The sequence below is a fragment of the Spodoptera frugiperda genome, chromosome 19, assembly GCF_023101765.2.
Source record: "Spodoptera frugiperda isolate SF20-4 chromosome 19, AGI-APGP_CSIRO_Sfru_2.0, whole genome shotgun sequence".
Taxonomy (NCBI): Eukaryota; Metazoa; Arthropoda; class Insecta; order Lepidoptera; family Noctuidae; genus Spodoptera; species Spodoptera frugiperda.
Window position 1 is genome coordinate 1,922,794 of NC_064230.1, and position 20,168 is coordinate 1,942,961.

The 20,168-nt window shown below is 38.2% G+C and overlaps 1 protein-coding gene across 2 annotated transcripts; it reads left to right on the forward strand.

Moving 5' to 3' along the window:
- Window positions 1-152: 152 nt before the first annotated feature.
- Window positions 153-19,472, forward strand: LOC118281009 (uncharacterized). Of its 2 annotated transcripts, XM_035601436.2 has the most exons (8): window positions 153-257; window positions 3,865-3,959; window positions 5,547-5,657; window positions 6,430-6,516; window positions 7,051-7,241; window positions 8,159-8,251; window positions 9,761-9,895; window positions 19,324-19,472. In XM_035601436.2, exons 2-8 carry the CDS (start codon window positions 3,875-3,877, stop codon window positions 19,420-19,422), a joined length of 801 nt encoding a protein of 266 aa, XP_035457329.1. In that variant the 5' UTR covers window positions 153-257; window positions 3,865-3,874; the 3' UTR covers window positions 19,423-19,472. The 2 variants fall into 2 exon arrangements, with proteins under 2 accessions (XP_035457329.1, XP_035457330.1); XM_035601437.2 differs by lacking the exon at window positions 8,159-8,251.
- The last annotated feature ends 696 nt before the right edge of the window (window positions 19,473-20,168 follow it).

The following is a 20,168-nucleotide window of genomic DNA, read 5'->3' on the forward strand; positions in this document are numbered from 1 at the left end:
GATGATTTTAATAATTACGAAAAGTAATATTTTAATTGTGAAATTTTGTTTAGTTTACTACAAATATTTGTAATATTTGTTGCCAAGTGATTTATTTTTATTTTCATTTAAATATATAAATGTGTGTTTAAAATAAAATTAATATTAGTGGTGTGTTTTTTAGAATTTTTTTTTGTTGGGTTTTTTTCGTAATATCTAGTGATGTGCTTGTGATATTTTTGTGTGTGTATTCGATTTATCTAAGTCGATATTTCAAGGTGAGTTGATAAAACTTTTAATTTTATTTTGATCATTCAATATATAGTTTATTAGTTTTTTATTTATTTTCCTTTTTTATGGTTCTTTTATACACCTAAGTTGTTAATATATTTTATTTTGTCAATGTATTACTCTGTAAAATTTATTATTTTGAAATAGCTAAATTAAACTGAATCCGCCCCTAAAACGACCCACTGACCCTAAATATTTAGTAAAATTATTTACCGAATTGTTTAAAAAAAGGGGTTTGAGAAAATTATGATTTAGTTTTTTTTTGTGAAGATAATTTACAGCGAAAATACATGTTGTTTTTCCAACAGCAATGCCACATAATGGAAAAGTTTTTTAAATAAATAATACCTACTATAATACAAACACTAATATAATAATTTCGAACCCAAAGAATACTTCATTTTATAAAACTAGTATTATATGTTGAAGAAGTTGCACAAAAATTGCATTATATTCTTGGTCACCAAGTCTAACTAAGAATTCGAAAAGGGATGATGACGGGCTATGAAAATTAAAAATCTATTTAGTCCGTCAGTTAGGTAGGTAATGAAAAAATATTAGACACGTATTTATATTTTTGTCATATTACACAACAATACTTAGATAAAATGAATCATTTTCTACGTATAAAATGTACCTAGAAGAGACATCACGCGATATTTCAAATCGATATAATATCTTAGATAGTTTCCGTGAAATAAATTAAAGATACGTGTTTAATGTTTTAAAATAATCTACAAGACGGGCATTAAAATAAAAATTAGTCATCTACCCTATTGCATTCACGGATTTTTTAAACAATGATTATTATTGAACCGACAATCAAGTCAGTCAAATCTCCGTCGTTTAAAACACACGTGGGTCTAAAAAAAACGATATTAAAACCCGTGTTGTCCCAAATCTATAAAGTTTGTGTTCGTTACATGTGTTGTGTACCACATTTGGTAATCGAAGCGAGATAATGTATACAGCAGGGGTAGCCAACATACCCGGAGCTGCGGACTACCTAACGGGTTTACCGGGGCTCCGGCTCGAAAAGCAGGAGTAGGAACGGGGTGGTGTTTAATCATTAATGCCCAAATACTCAAACGCTACTCAATTTTAAAACGCTCTCAAATGTAGTTCTGTCACTATCAATTCTTTATAAAATGACAGAGATAGCACGATATTTAAGTAAAATTTAAAATTGGATAGCGTTTGAATATTCGGGCGTAAGAGTCTGACACGGATTTATTTGAGTCGGCCAATCAGAGCGCCAAACGCGCTCTCGTTTCGATTACTTTAAACAGAAAGCAAACTCGTACTAAGGGTACGGGGTTGGATGATGGGCATTCTTTTTTAAGTGTGGGAGGGAAATCATCCAATGACTTCTCCCGCCTTGGGCTATGACGAGAGGGAGAGCCAGAATCCTACTGACTAAAAACCACCCAATTCCTATTTCTGCCCTTCGAGCCGGATACCCCGGTAAACCAACTGAATTGGTGAATCAACTTGCACGGTTCTCCGACATCTTTAATTGATTTTGTCTGGACTTTAAAAGAGACTATGACCTCTGAGTTTGTTTCGGCATTTCTTCTCAGAGTAGTCCGATAGGAAATGCCGGCCTAATCTAGCTATTTAAGAGATTGACGTGTAAAAGAGTTACATAGTAACCTATTTGCAAAAATAAATATCATTTATCATTTAACCATCTAGGTTTTCCGCAGCTCCGGATCAGGCGGTGCTCCGGAGTTGAGCACCCCTGGTATACAGTTTATATTGAGACGAGACAATATGTCGAGTTTAACCTCAGTAATAATAACTTTATTATAGCTTATACTTCCGTTTTTGAAGTTATTAATCACAACGGAGTCTGTCTGAAGGATCAAATCCGCAACGATGAGATCCGACTGAGAACAGTTTTTTTTAGGGGGGAAAATCATCCAATAACTTCTCTCGCCTTGAGCGAGGTGAGAGGGAGTGTCAGACTCTTACTGACTAAAAACCACCCAGTTCCTACTCCTGCTTTTCGAGTCGGAGACCCGGTAAACCCGCTAGGTAGTCCGCAGCACCTTATATAGTTAGAGTTTACTTTACGATAAAAGTAATTGAAATGAGAGCGTTTACCTATATATACATATCATATACGAGTCGGTCAATGCTACAGTACTAGCTGGGTCGGTACAGGGATGATAACGGGGTATGAAAATAAAAAATCTATTTAGTCCGTCAGTTAGGTAATGAAAATATATTAGACACGTATTTTTTTGTGCTTTTGGGCTGTCTCAACCGGAGTGATACCACGGCCTCACTGAAAACCGACGTGAACACAACGCATTGCATTATGTTTCGATGTGTGAGTTGATACTTACCGGAAGCCTTATTACCACCCATCCCAATCTTCCAAATCCTTTACCAACAACCCTTAAATTCCTAAGCCCCATTATTACAAAGTTTAATAAATACATACTATTAGTATTACCTACTTGTAGTAACGCCTCTGGTGTTTTAAGTGTCCATGGGCGACGGTGATTGCTTGCCATCAGGTGATCCGTCAGCTCTTTAACCGGCACGTGTTTCATAAAAATAAAATTATATACGTATCCGGATCAGTAGGTCCTGAGATTCGGCTACTATGGTTTTTTAGAAGTGAGTGCTGACCCGGCAAACGTTGTTTTGCCTATTAGGCAAAGATAGCTATATTCAAAAAATCTAATTCAGATTGTATATATCTAATCACAGTGCATTACAAGTTCATCCGAAAAAATTACATCTGAAACACATGTCGAACATATTATATTTATTTACGACAACGGTAGCATTATCTCCAAGCTTTTTTAAACCAGTCGGGTGTTTCAAGTGTCCACTTGAGAATCGAACTCGTAATACGCATTGAACTGTTTGTCGAGATTCAGTTCTCATGTCGGGTAAATCTCATGGAGAGAGAAAGAATGTGGTTGTTGCATGAAAGTTTTTTATTCTGTAGTGGATTTTTTATTTAAATACCTATGTAAATTGTATTCATATAAACGAACATTGAAATATAATAAATAAAATGATTATGATTATAATAAATAAAATGATTAAAATTACACACATTGACAATGTATATTCAGCTCGTTTACTCCTCTCACAACAAACTGTAACAAAAAGTATGAATATATCTACTTAATCTATATCTATACTCTATACTATTTTTTTTTTTTTTTTTTTTGTATATAAAGCTGAAGAATTTGTTTGTTCGAACGCGCTAATCTCCGGAACTACTGGTCCGATTTGAATAATTCTTTTTGTGTTGGATAGTGCATTTATCGAGGAAGGCTATAGGCTATAAAACATCACGCTATGACCAATAGGAGCCAAGCAGAGCGGATGAAGCCGTGCGGAAGCAGCTAGTTTATGTGTACATATAAAGCTGAAGAGTTTTGTTTGTTTGAACGCGCTAATCTCCGGAACTACTGGTCAGATTTGAATTATTATTTTTGTGTTGGGTAGTGCATTTATCGAGGAAGGCTATAGGCTATAAACCATAACGCTATGACCAATAGGAGCCAAGCAGAGCGGATGATACCGTGCGGAAGTAGCTAGTTACTTATAATATTTCTCTTGTCGCAGGAGCAGCTAGATGTCAAGTTATGGCAGCATGTCTCCTTCGGACGAGGGTTTCGACAGATATGAGCCGCCCTACTACTGCCAGCCGTCTCACCAAGGTAACTGACATCAATTTCTACAATCAATCATCAATCAATTCAATCAATTCATCAATGACTAAGTACTAAGGCATTTGTCCACTTCGCCTCATATACAACGTGTAACAACATACCTGTATTCATCAGAGCTTCTTGATGTCATATACATCAAGGTTGAATAGAAACTCTACACGAAGTTACGGCTTAAAATACGCTTTATAAAAAATTGGCACCAAAACCTTGGTATCGCATGGTTCTTGATTTCAAATCATACAAACGTGTCACAACACTACAGAGGTCACTCGCTAATATTATGAAAAAAAAAATTCTTTCAATCTGATCGCCTAGTAGGTACCTTTTTTTTTTTTTTTTTTTTTTGAGGGTGGAAAATCATCCAATGACTTCTCCCGCCTTGGGCGAGGCGAGAGGGAGTGTCAGACTCTTACTGACTAAAAACCACCCCGTTCCTACTCCTGCCCGTCGAGCCGGAGCCCCGGTAAACCCGCTAGGTAGTCCGCAGCTCCGGATTAGGCATCAGCCCTACTGGGCCCCATCTGTGGTGGTCTGATGGCTCTTTGAGGCGCGCGCAGAACGCGACGCGCCGCACGCACGGGTCTGGTTCTGGTCGGGCGGCGAGCTACCCTTGCTCACCGTCCGCAGACCCGCACGCCTAGTAGGTACCTGTCTACCTAATTTTGATTCGCGCGCCGGCACGATTGGAGAAAATCATAACTTGGTACCATGAAAACATGAGTTTAAAAACCCTTCCCATATCGTTTGTTATGTTATCTAGAAACCGTGCACTTGATATGTATACCCTCTTTTGTTACACGTTGTATAAGTTTTTAAACTGACATGGTCACTAACACTAACATTAGAACTTGAGACGGGATATTTACCATGTTTTTTTTATGGATGAACTGTTTCATCCGTGATCATGGCGCTTGCAACAATGCCGAAATGTCGGAAACTCATAGACATAAATAAACATGGTAAATATCCCGTCTCAAGTTCTAATGTTAATTTCTTCTCTATCAATGGGTGAGGACTGAGGCATTTGTCTATTTCGCCTCATATCACACTGTGACATTAATACTTCACACATCAACAGCCTATAAGCGGGTACAGCTGACCAAAGGCCTCTTCTCGCAGGGAGAAGGTTCGAGTGGTCGCAAGTCCGAATGCTGGACAAGGGGTCTCGGGTTCGATTCCCGGGATGGGCAAAGTATTATTGGTTTTTTTTCGGTTTTTCGAAAATTTCTCAGTAGGAGCACGGAGTCTGGAGTTGTGCCCAGTATAAGGGGAATAGACTCACCCCCTATTACATGGGACTTATAACACAAATAGTGAAAAGTGGGTGTATAATGTAGATTGTATAGCGGCATTACGTGCCGTAATGTGCACCTCTGCCTCTCCGAAATAAAAGGTGTGACGTTTAAAAAAAGTGTAGATAAATTCCTTGTACTGATAACACTCCTTGAGAAAAAAAAATCAATTTAGTTTATATTTAACGAAAATTGAGGACGATTGAACAAAACTAAGTATGAGGTTTATATGTGGGTAAATACCGATTTGTAATTATTCTAAAGATCTTCTATTTGTTGTCAGGTAGTCCAATGGACGGAGGAGTGTACTGGCCGGCAGCCAACGGCGAGGGCCAGGAGTACGACGCCCAGGACGTGTACCATGACACCACGCACTACATAGGCAGAGGATATGGTGAGAATTAAATAGTTTTATCTAAACCCTTGATAATATGGTTGAGTAGAATTCTAATGTCTCCCTTAGGACTTTCTCTTGAACCCCAAGCTAAACTCAATACCATTAAGTCCATTCAATATGGCAATACCGCTAGTGTTGAAACTCAAGAGTATGTTCACAATATTTATGTCGATCGATCTGAATTGGATTCTAGAGTAAGCCCTCAGAGTAGTCACAGTTGCGTTACCGAGCCTTTTAAAAGGGCCTTCAAACCTTCAAGAAAAGAGCGTATCTTTTCTTTTCTTGAAGGTTTGAAGGTCGTATCGGTTCGGAAATACCGCCGACGACAGCTCATTCCACAGTTTTCCTGTGCGAGGTAGAAAGTTTCAATAGGTTTCCCCTTAAGAGGCTTAAAGACTGGTGTATCTTGTTTGAAAATGTAACCTCTGATTTGTTTTTTCCGTGAAGCAATACAAAGAGATGTATGTGCACTGTGACAAAATATACAGGCCCTGCCCAATGAAATTATGAGTAAAAACTTGTAGATAGGTTATAAGCTCAGAAAGTGGTATCGTATATATAAAATGTGGACAATTGGCAACATTTTTGTAGTATGGGACCGCTAGATGGAAAATAGAGAGGGGCGTGGTTTGTAACGTCCCGCGCTTCCCGTAAAGTGTCACGCATTATGTTAAAGGGAAATCCAGTTATGACACCTCCTCTTTGTATTTGCTTCATGGTATATCACTTTAAATAAACTTCTTGATTTTAATATTGTCCTTCTATTCAGGCTATGAAGAGATGCAGATGGCTGGGAATGAACCTTACGACTCCTACCACCACAACATGCCACATAGCTTCCCATCAAATAATACAGGTGAGACTTTTTATGGTAGTATAGGGTGGCAAGTTACCTGATGGTAAGCAATCGGGGCCACCCATGGACACTCGCAACACTAGTGGAGTTAGGTACAAACGCCTTTTTTTAAGGTTTTGAAGATCATTTTAGCTACCCAAATCGTACGTGCATTGTCCTTAACACATAGAACGCCGCGGTGGACACCGGTGACCGGCGTTAGTGGAGGATTTGTCTTCAACAGTTTTCTATCGGCAGTTAAACAGGCAATTTTGAAACGTCTAAATTAAACAGTCCGTCAATCTGTCTGTCAGTTACGCTAGGTGTTGTTATTGTTGATCCTTTATCTCCATAGTTGTCCTCTTAAACCGAAAAAGGTCGTCAGACGAGACGGATCACCTGATGGTAAGCAATCGCCACCGCCCATGGACACTTGAAACACTAGAGGCGTTACAAGTGCGTTGCCGGCCTTTTGGGTGTTAGGAATTTAAGGGTTGTTGTTAAATGTAACTTAGTGCTTAAAACTAATCTTAAAACAAAAATCTCTTCACCTAGGTTTAGAATGCGACCTTCAGAATCTACCGCTGCGCTACGACCGGCCAGCGCCGCCCTCCTTCGTAAGAGTAGCAAAGAGAAGGACTACTGCCAACAAGAAGGAGCGCAGAAGAACACAGAGTATTAACACTGCCTTTTCAGATTTAAGGGAATGTATACCTAATGTGCCGCCTGATACAAAACTATCTAAGGTAATTTTTTGCCTGTTTATAACCGTATTTCGTTAGTTTTTTAAAGCCTCGTAATCAGGGATGATGACATTTTGGTATAGCAACAATTGAAAAATCGTATGTTGATGAATAGCGAGAATTCAGTTAGGTAACTTTGTTTAAACTAATATTAGACACTGTATTAATTATTCACGTTAACGGCTTACTCACGTACTGTTTTGACATAGCTTAGCTCGAGTCCGTTTCCAGCCATGCTAGAGGCTCATAGCTCATGTGTAAGCCAATGACATAATGATTGGTGGAAGTCAAATGTCATCACGAAAGTTACGCGTAAAATAGCGCATATAAACTGATGTTTTCGCAAAGCGGGCCTTAACTCTGCAACATGATTGTTGCCCGCAACATGTTGATTGACTATACATATATCCGATAGCTTACCTACTATCGATACATCGCATATTCGAGCTGCACATCTTCCTCGCACAGCTACATAGCTTAGTATCAGTGGAAACGGTCACATAGTTTCACAGTAGCATAGCTACATAGCCACATTTCTGGTGGAAAAGCGACCTAACTCTTCTAGTCATCAATTCAATACTTATATATGACCACCTAGATAGACCATTCTTACATTTTAAAACATTTTTATCTACATCCCCAAACAACCACTTGACTGCACGGTTGGTGCGGTGGCTGGGTAACTGGCTGCCGTGCAACGTGTAGCGGGTTCGATTCCCGCACGGAGCAACTCTTTGTGTGATCCACAAATCGTTGTTTCTAGTCTGGGTGTGATGTGTATGTGAACTTGTATGTTTGTAAACGCACACACGACATAGGAGAAAATCCTAATGTGAAGCAAAGTATTTTTTTAAAATAAAGCTTTCAACGACGGACCAACGGACCATATATCCGTCTCACTCTTGCGTTGGTATTACCAGATGGTGCGAAAGAGATCGCAGAGTATCAATTCAGCGTTTACATGCTTGAGACAGCATATACCAAATGTTCTACCCGACACAAAGATGACGAAGGTTAGTCTCGATCTCTGGGACGATCTCGAATTTGTTGCTGGTATTTTACTTGTCCACGGCCACTGCTGGGCTTGTCAAAGTCAAAGTCAAAATTATTTATTTCAAATAGACCAGGGGACCTACTCTCATTCAACGAAAAACGAAGTTTCGTCCGAAACTTCGCAGATTGGATACTACAATTCTATTTATTGCGAACTTTTGTGAACTAAAATGAACGAATGAAATGAAGATAAATAAATAGGTTTTGATATGAAATTAAAAATAAAACGTTATTTTAAGTAATTTCATTAGTAAATCAATAAAACTTACGGCCGAAGATTAAACGAAACTTCGCATTCGAGAACTGGAGTAGACCTACAGTTAGGCACTTTTGAACGACAAAGCAAATATAATAATATTAATAACGTCTGTCTGTCGGTCAGTCCTCTAGTTGCTCTATTTGCTCGTTCCAAAGTGTAGATTAAGTAAGTATTGTAAGTGTGGGAGAGCCATGCTTTGGCACTGCTGGGCCGGCTCGACCGGAGTGATACCACGGCCGAGCAGAAAACCGACGTGAAACAACGCTTGCGTTGTGTTTCGTTGTGTGAGTGATGTTACCGGAGGCCCAATTCCCCCCTTCCCAATCCCCCCAATCCCCGATTCCTCAACAACCCTTAAATTCCTAACCCTCAAAAGGCCGGCAACGCACTTATAACATCTCTGGTTTTTCGGGTGTCCATGGGCGGCGGCGATTGCTTACCATCAGGTGATCCTTCTTCTAGAAAATATAGGGTAATTAGCAAAGAATATTATCATAATAACAAAACACACGATCAGCTGTTAGCAGCGAGGCGCCCGCGTCCGCGTTATTGGAAGACTAGTAACTAGGTAGGTATTTTGGAACTTTACTTTGTTATTGTGATAAAAATAAAACTAATGAGTATACAAAAAAAGTTTCTTCAGGAAAGTTGTTTGTAATCATGAGTACAATCACGTGTTTAAATATCGTTCACTAATTACCTGTCACCCTATGTACATACATAGGTACACATTGTAGCAATTTCTCTCTCTGAACTTTCTTTACGGCTTATTACTACAAAAATGTATCTTTTTCAAAGTAAAAGTCATTTATTTCAATTAATCCTAAATTAGGCACTTTTGAAACGTCAAATTGAATTGTCCATCAGTCTGTCTATCAGTGAAGCTAGGTGCTCGTTCCAAAGTAATCAAGTAAACCAAATTAGGCTCTATTGAAACGTCATTGAAATGTCATTGAAACGTCATTGAAACGTCATTGAAACGTCTTTGAAACCTGATCGAAACGTCATTGAAACACGTCATTGAAACGTCATTGAAACGTCATTGAAACACGTCATTGAAACGTCATTGAATTGTCCGTCAGTCTGTCTGTCAGTCTGCTCGTTCCAAAGTAACCAAGTAAAATACCAACACACAAACTTCAGACGACCCCAGGGATCAAAATGCTATTTCTAAATTTTAATTCTCGATTAATGTTTCTTTTCCTCTTAGATCAAAACGCTGCGGTTGGCCACATCCTACATCTCCTATCTGCTGAAGGTCTTGGAGACGGATGGGGAGCCTGCCGGTGGCTTTAGGGCTGATCTTCATCATACACCGCCTAGGAGACGCGCTGTTGAGAGTCAGGTTAGTTGCGTTGTTTTATTATTGTATAATTTAAAAAACGTAAAAACCTCGACTGCGTTTCTATCTATTATATAAAAATAAGTCGGGTTTTCCTTCCTGACGCTATAACTCCAGAACGCACGAACCGATTTCCATGGTTTTGCATTCGTTGGAAAGGAGACCTTTCCAAAGGAAAGGAAAGGGCTCCGCAAGGTTTATAGCAAAGAAAATTAAAGAGAAAAGCAGGAAAACAGGGAAAATCATTGATGGCAAAACGAAGTTCGCCGGGTTTCTAGTAAATATAAAAAAAAACCCTAAAACATGAAAGTCATCGTAAAATTGAAGCAGTCGGGACCTATTCTAGAAAGCCAGCCGTGCTCTCACTAAGTCTTCATATTTAGAATTCACACAGAATTTAATACTTTCTTTTTTATGAAACACACCGGTAAACTAGCAGACGTATCACCTGATGGTAAGTAATCGCCGCCGCTCATGGACACTTGAAACACCAGAGGCGTTACAAGTGCGTTGCCGGCTTTTTGGGGGTAGGAATTTAAGGGTTCGGGAATTGGGGATTGGGAAGGTTGCTGTTGTTTTTTGTTATTGCTGTTTATTGTTTTCTGCTCGGCCGTAGTATCACTCCGGTCGAGCCGACACAGCAGTGCCGAAGCATGGCTCTCCCACACTTGTATTTATTTAATTTTTTATGTTGTTATATTTTTGGTCTATGTTGAAATTTTTGATTGCATTTTTTATTTATTTATTTACATACATATACAACATTACAGCTTACGCCAATACGTTATACAGCCAAAAGAAGAAATGCTTATATGCTTAAGTAAATATATGAGTGATCTCCATTCGGTATGCCGTATGCCTAACCTAAGCAATAGGCTACTTTCTACTAGTCAAATTCAATACTTTTTTCGAAACGTCAAAAACGATATTGTCTATGAACTTTGTATGAAATACTCTATTATGACGTCATAAGTTTTTGACGTCAAATAGCAGACTTATTTCTAGAAATTTAGCTAGAAAAAAATCGAAAATTAAGTAGTTCATCAAATTTATGAATGAGAGAATATTTTAGAGATATTTTTGAATATTTTATTGTATTGAAAAGTTGTAATAATTTATTTTTGACCCAGTCATCATCCCTATTGTACAGCCTGGTCTTCAGACACTGCGGGATTTTTGATGAGAAGATTGCACGTAACTTCCCATAGGTACAAAATTCCAATAATTCGTAATGATTTTTTTTTCCGGTTTTCAAGAGTCGGATATTGCGAAACTTTGACATATTTTTTTAAAGTGCAAGTCTTATTAGCGTGGCTGGAGTTTTACTCTAATCATTGAACTTGTAGACTCTATCGATTAATTCAATAAAAATAGAATGACAAAAACACAGGGTTCTTACATTACACACTGTGCTACTGGGCCTATTTCGCTCATTTTTCGTATATCGTCAGCCAAGATGATAACAAATATGTGGTTTAAATTATGTCATAATGGGTTTCTCCATTCGGTATGCCGTATACCTAACCTAAGCAATTATACCAGACTAGTTAATCCCAAGCGAGTGACTGGCGCCGCTAAGCGCTGCACTTGAGCAGCATCCACGATAATACCATCTGTTCGTAGCGAGATAACGGACCATTCCCGAGAGAAACGCAGTCGATACATTATTATTTATCAATAGTTTTATTTTTACTTCAGCTTCGTAGAGCTTTGATGAGTTTATTTACAGTGATTGAATTGGTTTTAGTTATTGGGAGTAGGGTCGGCTTTTAATTACTACGTCATAGTAAATAGTATCAAACACAGTTGATTTCCACCGTCTGTCCCTATGACATGCTTTTTTTGAGGGGGCAAGTCATCCAATGACTTCTACCGCCTTGGGCAAGGCGAGAGGGAGTGTCAGACTCTTACTGACTAAAAATTTCCTACTCCTGCTTTTCGTGCTTTTCTCCGGTAATTGGTTTGGCTTGGAATTACGACTAGCTGGCCCGGCAAACTTCGTAGCGCCTTTATATTTTTTTTATGTACAAAAATGAAAGTCTTTTCTATATTTTTTTTTATACAAACCTCCTAACAATAAGGAATACATAAAAAAATCGAATTTAATGTTTATAATAGGGTAGATGATATTTTTTTTAATGTCCGTCTTGTAGATTATTTCAAAACATTACACAGGTATTTTTTTTAAACAAATGCTTTCGGAGATATAGGTATCGATTTGAAATATCGCGTGACGATACTTCTAGGTACGTTTTACACGTAGAATATCTGAACTACTAATCTGTAGTATCTGTACCTATCTCCATAGAATAGCAACCGAGGTGTTTACAAATGTCAGCCCAATTTAGTCTGTTAGACAGAAACCAGGTATCAACTATAAAACTATTTAATGTTAGCATTATTTTGTACTGCGGTCAGCTCGTGGCGGTGTGTGGTCCAAGTTATAAGTTACTAGCGACTTACACGGTTTTATTCTGCACAGATCCTATTGATTGTAGCGTGATGTTTTATAGCCTATAGTCTTTCTCGCTAAATGCACTATCCAACACGAAAATAAAATATTTAAATTAGTAGCAGGGGCTTAGGCGTAAAGAAGAGACAGAGTGGTGAGTTACTTTCGTATTTATATAATTTTTCACCCACCTCGCCTCCACTAGGATTAAGTCAATATCTGTAAAACTTTCTCGCTACCCGTAAGTCTAAAAATACTATGCTGAAAACCACATCATAGATCGGTTTAGTCAAACGCGAGATAATCGCGCATAAACATACATACACGTTAGCAGAGCGACAATCGCCGCGAGGTGTGTAACGGAATGCTGCTCATGAGTATGAGCCGCTAGCATGGCTTGAAACTAGTCAATTTCCTCGTTAAATAATGACGTGAAAAACATAGTAACTAATTTATTATGTCCCACGAAAGTTATAATAGACGAGTGACGCGCCCCAGCTTCGCATGGGTGCAATGGTGATATATTATTACGCAAGTATTATAACATAAAAACGTACCTCTTGAATCACTCTATCTATTAAAAAAACCGCATAAGCATACAAAGGGACACAGGGACAGTGAAAGCGACTTATGTTTTATATATTTTAAGTATGGGAGAGCCATGCTTCGCCACCCACAAATGGGCCGGTTCGATAATATATTATGCACGGCCTATACAGATAAACCGACGAGAAACAACGCTTGCGTTGTGTTTCGTTGTATGAGTGAGGTTATATTCTCTATCTCCCAATGCCGATTCCCGAACAAAAACCTTAAATTCCAAAAAAAGTCCGTTGCAACGTAGTTGTAACGTCTCTGGTGTTTCAAGTGTACTTACCATCAGGTGATATAAAAATATTATGCAGTGATATGCTAACCATGTTAATTAAACAGTGGAATAAATCGCTCCCACTCCTAACTTAGACCAGATCACATGATAAAATTACTCTGTAGCCACATGGCTGGTCCATTCGCGCAATCTAATAATTTATTACTCAGATAAACAGGACGCCATGTTTTTTTATATTATATTATTATATTTTCTAGTCTCTGATCAATATTATAGCAATTAGGAGTATTAGGAATATATGGGTTTTATTAATTTGTTTGATAATGGATGATAAATATTTTAATTATGTTTTATATCAATTCTTCGAAGGATTAGTCATACAATATACTAGTTTCTGCTAGTGGTTTCGCCTGCGTTTCCGTGGGATAAAAAGTATCCTATCACACAAGTCGACGTATAGCGAGTTCGATTCCCACACACGCACGGAGCAACTCTTTGTATGACCACAAATAGTTGTTCTGTGTCTGGGTGTCATGTGTATGTGAACTTGTATGTTTGTAAACGCACACACGACACAGGAGAAAATCGTAATGTGGGGCAACGTTTAAAAAATACTCGTATATTACCAATTTTGCGTAAAGATATAAGAAACAAACTAACTTTCGCTTTTATAATATTAGTTGGGATGGTATAACAAAATAAAATCACTTTAATGCATCCATAGTGTACCTACAATGTGCTCTACAATTTTATACAGTAAAATATGTTCTAACTATGGGCCCTTTTGGGCACAAATCGCTCATCGCTTACAACTTAGATCCGCGTGCTAATAGAATTACGCAGCGCCACATGGCCCGTGCAGCGCCTCAGCCAATGTTTTATAGGAGTAAAAATGTAGAAAATTCCGCGGTCTGATAAACATGGATTCAAACTGCGATCTCCAATAGGAAAGATGATAGGGTATGAAAATTAAAAATCTATTTAGTCCGTCAGTTAGGTAATGAAAAAATATTAGACACGTATTTTTTAGTTAGTCATATAAGATAATACTTAGATAAAACGAATAAAAGTTTAGGAGCGGGAGCAAATTCGTCATTGCTACGTTAAAAATGTGCGTAGAATTGACGTCACGCGGTATTTCAAATCGATGTATTGTCGAAAGTATTTGTTTCCTTAAGAAAATAAAATATACGTGTCTAATGTTTCAACATAATCTACAAGACAGACATTAAAATAAAAATTAGTCACCTACCCTAGCCAACCAGCAAAGCGTGGAGATTATAGCAAAAGTTCTGTTGTATAGGAATCCTATGCTCATAGCTCAGCAGTGGACTGTCTAATGCAGGGTTTCCCAAACTATGGGTCGCGACCCATTATACAGAAGTAGGAACGGGGTGGACTTTAGTCAGTAATAGTCTGACACTCCCTCTCGCCTTTTTCAAGGCGGGAAAAGCAATTGGATGATTTTCCCCCCTCAAAAAGGATGTTATTATTATTTATTTATTTGGACAACCAGTACTTGTTATATTAGGACATACATCTAAACACTTACATCATAATAAATTTAAATGCATAACATGCACTGTAGGACAAAATAACCATGTTACTTTTATCCGTTAACACATTCAGTGCCACTGACTCGCCCGGAGAGTCCATGTAAATTTTATTCCAGTGCCGTCGACTCGCCCAGCGAGTTCAATGTTTTTGCTCTTTCTTTCCAAAATGCATGGTGTATTTTCTGCTTAAAATAATACTGAAGACTAAAGATACCCTAATCTAAAGAATTGCATAGAGGGTGCGACTCTACGGTTCTGGAATTAAATTTACGTGGACTCTCTGGGCGTGTTGGTGGCACTGAATGTGTTAGTTGGTTACTGGTGGGCTACTGCTTTATATATTTTTAAATGTGTTTTTTTTAATTAAATATTTAAAAATGTACTAAACAAGTATGATAAATAAATAAATAAATGAAAAAAAAAATGTTGATTTCATAAAATCGCTTATCGCTTATACCTTGTACCCGCGCCCTATAATATAATTACAGAGTGCCACATGGCCTGGCAGCGCCTCATCCAACGTTTTATAGCTTGTAATGTGCTTGAATTAGGAAACGTTATCTGTTTTTAGAGAAAATTTCGCGGTAAATCCGGTCATTTAGATATAAATTTATTTGGATTTTGATACGTTTGGTGGTTTTTGGTGAAGACTGTGTAACGTAGTACCAGTGTCCAGGTTTTAACAAACTAGGGGCTTATTGGGGCGCACGACAATCTCTGGCCACCGTAAGTGCGGGTCTGCGGACCACGAGCAAGGGTAGCTCGCCGCCCGACCAGAACCAGACCCGTGCGTACGGCATAGAGCCATCAGACCACTACACATGGGGCCCAGTAGGGCTTTTTTTTTGAGGGTGGAAAATTATCCAATGACTTCTCCCGCCTTGGGCGAGGCGAGAGGGAGTGTCAGACTCATACTGACTAAGACCACCCCGTTTCTACATCTGCTTTTCGAGTCGGAGCCCCAGTAAACCCGCTAGGTAGTCCGCAGCTCCGGATTTGGCATCAGCCCTACTGGGCCCCATCTGTGGTGGTCTGATGGCTCTTTGAGGCGCGCGTGGAACGCGGATTTTGGTACGATAGGGCGTTGGCTGGGTGATCGATCTTTTTTGGGGATTTTTTATGGTACGCTGGCGGCCCGCCCCAGCTTCGCATAAGTGCAATGGTGATATATTACGCATGTCGCATGTATTATGTGTAGATATAAACCTTCCTATTGAATCACTCTATTGATAATGAATCACTCTATGATGAGTAATAACACATACTCAATACTTATACTCAATTCTTTATTAAAAAAATGGCATCAAAATCCGTTGGGTAGTTTTAAAGATTTAAGCGTACAGAGGGATATAGGGACAGAGAAAGCGACTTTGTTTTATATTATGTCGTGATGAAGCAGGTAAACGAGCATACAGATCACCTGTAGGTAAGTAATTGCCGCGCCTATAGACACTCGAAACACTACAGGCGTTATAAGTGCGTTGCCGGCCTTTTGGGATTAGAAATTTAAGGGTTGTTGGGGAATCGAGGATTGGGAAGATTGGAAAGGGTAATTGGGCCTCCGGTAACCTCACTCACACAACGCAAGCATTGTTTCACGACAGTTTTCTGCTCGACCGCGGTACCACTCCGGTCGATTTTTTTCGATTTTTAGTATAAAAGAAAAAAATACATTAAGTATTATAAGTACTTTTGAAGCATGAGTGTTACTTGTTATCGTGATTATTGTACCTACCTCCATAATTGTTATAAAATTTAAGACAGTACCTTAGTGGTTTTTTGGTTGCTATTTGTTATTTATTGTACATATTATTATTTTGTGTAAATAATAAAGAAAAAAAAGCTCCATAAGTACTCTGAACTTTAACATTCAAGTGGCTAAAACTATTTTTGTAAAAGGTCTACAAATATGGGATGAGTTTAAAACGTAGATAACTGCACCTCAGCTTAACTGTTTACAAGGTAACTGCACTTGAAGATAAGGTGTGCAACAAAAAATATGTTTGGCTTCTGTTTTTGGCAACGTCAAAAGTTTTTTGGCTATACTTTATCTACTTTTAGTTCAAAACTTGACAAGCATGTAAAGATTTAACTTTTTAAACTAACATGGTAACTAATACTATCATTAGATCAGTCCAGTTATCAGTTCATCCGTGATCATGGCGCTTGCAACAGTGCCGAAATATCGGATACTCATAGACATAAATAAACATGGTAAAAATCCCGTTTTAAGTTTTAATAGAATGTATAGTTTGTTCAAAGAGATGCCACATAGTGAATGTACACTGTGACACAAACAATCGACCCTATGCTATCTGATATTATATACCTATATGCCACGTCACGCCTTTTATCCCCGAAGGAGGAGTATAGGCAGAGGTTCACATTGCACATTACGGTACGTAGTGCTACTATACAATGTACACCCACTTTTCACCAATTGTGTGTCCACCAAGTCCCATGTACAAGGAAGTGAAATTACGCTTTAACACAAATAGTGAAAAGTGGGTCGTAAATTGTACAGTGCCTACGTGCCGTAAAGCGCGAAAAAACCATGAAGGCCGGCAACCGCACTTGCGACCACTCGGCCAACTGTCTGCAGTCTTACCGGTTATTACTCTTTCAAAAACTAGGCCACACTGAAGCACCTACAACTTACATGTGCCCAAATAATAAATAGTAGGTAACATCCGGAGCCGTGCGTCACTGTTTACATGAAGGAAGTAGTAAACATAACTACAGTACATATTATAAACTACAGACACGTGCTTCATAAACAGAGAGACAGGTGTCGTTGCTGTTTACATATGTACTATATTGTTATACCTTATGTATCAAAAATGAGTATATAGCGTCTGCTTGTCTGGTTGCGGTGAGCTATGGATATTTTTGCTGGATACGAATTTTATAAATGATGTTTCAATACAGAACGGCGGACTTCCGCATTGGACGAGTAATCGCCACAAAGGGTAGATGACTTTTTTGGAGGCCGTGGTATCACTACGATTGAGCCGGCCCATCAGAAAACCGAACTTGAAACAATGCTTGCATTGTGTGAGTGAGGTTACCGGAGGCCCAATTACCCCTTTCCAATCTTCCCAATCCCCGATTCCCCAACAACCCTTAAATTCCTAACCCCAAAAGGCCGGAAATGCACTTGTAATGCCTCTGGTGTTTCAAGTGTCCATGGGGGGCGGCGATAAAATATTCAAAAATAATCACATTCTCATTCATAAATAGAAAAAAGTCTGCTATTTGACGTCAAAATCTGATGACGTCATAATAGAGTATTTCATACAAAGTTCATAGAAAATATCGTTTTTGACGTTTCGAAAAAAGTATTGAATTTGACTAGTAGGAAACTAACCTATTTTTTACGTCAAAAACATATTTTTTGTGTGTTTATCTTGTAAAATTATCTACACGCCACACGGGTAACAGTAGTATGCTTAAAATTTGTAACACGTGCGTTTAAGAACAGTAGTTTATGTTCATAATCTGTTTTGAGTAAAAAAAGCGAACGATGCAAAGACTTTTTTTTCTTTCATTCGTTTTTTTTACTTTTTTTAAGGTAAACTGTCGATTAGATGGTTAGGAAGAGAGGAAGTTTCGTAAACTGATACACGTCTTTTTAAAAGAAATAAACAAATAGGAATTGTTCATGTAATGAACAATTCCTATTTGTTTACTAAACTAATAAACGGATGTTTTCTCTGTCAGTCTGTCACCCACTTAGTTTCAAGACAAATTTCCGTGGTGCTTGGATGGTGCTTGGCGACTGGGCTTCTCCCAGTTGTGCAGTCTCTTTTGTGCCTTAAGTCATTCTGTCTCCTGCATTAAATTCACCGAGGGAAGTGGAAACTATCGTTTTCTTTTCTTCTCCTCTAATAATATCTTCTGATTTATTTCGTTGCGGGATCCAAGACAGTCATTCATGTCCCTGGGACGCCGGACTTCAGTGTTCCGGTGTTTTCATGGTTGTATCTACTGTAGATCCTGGCTTATAGAAATTGCAGCGGTTTTGGGAGAAAACAAAACTCTTCTGGTGTTACGGGTGTCTATAGACGGCAATGATTGCTTACTATCAGATGATCCGATCCGCTGCTCGTTTATCGACCTATCCCATTAAAGAAGACATATTTATACACCGATATTCCACCTTTCTTATGTTTTAAACAAATGCGTCTGATAGGGCACACATTTTATATGTACAAATTGATATATATACTATAAGACCATACTGTTAAGATCATTAGTAGGTAGTTGTTTAGTTTTGTGTTTTATTATTAACTAGTGACCCGCCCCAGCTTTGCACAGGTGGCATGGTGATATACATATTATGCATGTATTATACATATAAACCTTCCTCTTGAATCACTCTATCTATTAAAAAACCGCATCAAAATCCGTTTCGTAGTTTTAAAGATTTAAGCATACAAAGGGACATAGGGACAGAGAAAACGACTTTGTTTTATACTATGTAGTGATTGTGATTTTAACAGCAGTGGAAGATATTGTATTTGAGAGACAATGTCCTTTAATGAAATAAAAAGAAACAAATAAGTAATAATTGTAATATTTTTCCTTGTTACAGCAAAATTCCTCAGCCGAGAAGAGATCTAAGGGTCGCACGGGTTGGCCGCAACACGTTTGGGCACTAGAACTGAAAACTGAACAAAATCTTCAGACTTAAATTAGTAAAAATTATATTATTGTGTCATACTACAATCTCTTTACATGAGCTGCTGTTTACATGTTACCATTAGCTCATGACGATACCTAAGTTCGTGTGTCGCCTGGACAGTCACCGCTACCATCAGTTGACTGGACAATCTCTTTACATGAGCTGCTGTTTACATGTGAACATTAGCTCATGACGATACCTAAGTACGTGTGTCGCCTGGACAGTCACCGCTACCATCAGTTGACTGGACAATCTCTTTACATGAGCTGCTGTTTACATGTGAACATTAGCTCATGACGATACCTAAGTACGTGTGTCGCCTGGACAGTCACCGCTACCATCAGTTGACTGGACAATCTCTTTACACGAGCTGCTAAGAAGATACCTAAGTATGTGTTTTAAATATTGTAAATAAAACTATTATTAATATTATAAGAAGTTATTAATAGATAAAATTTATAGTGCAATATAAAGAAAATGAGTTTTTAGAGGCTGCCATATGATAACGGTGCTTTTCTACCAAAGATGCGTTTTGCTTCCACCAATCATATTCATTGGTTGATAAAAATAAAACTAATGAGTATACAAAATAAGTTTCTTCGGGAAAGTTGTTTGTAATCATGAGTACAATCACGTGTTTAAATATCGTTCACTAATTACCAGTCACCCTATATGTGCACTGTGCACCTCTGTCGTCTTTCGAGGAATAAAAATACAATCTACCTAATATTGTAAAATGTTTATTCTAAATAACT

Bases quoted from the DNA above. Each gene is read 5' to 3' on its own strand.
- LOC118281009 (XM_035601436.2), top strand. From the start codon at position 3,875: ATGTCAAGTTATGGCAGCATGTCTCCTTCGGACGAGGGTTTCGACAGA. The intron at 5,658-6,429 runs GTGAGAATTAAA...CCTTCTATTCAG, and splicing joins CTACATAGGCAGAGGATATG to GCTATGAAGAGATGCAGATG. The intron at 9,896-19,323 runs GTTAGTTGCGTT...TCCTTGTTACAG, and splicing joins GACGCGCTGTTGAGAGTCAG to CAAAATTCCTCAGCCGAGAA.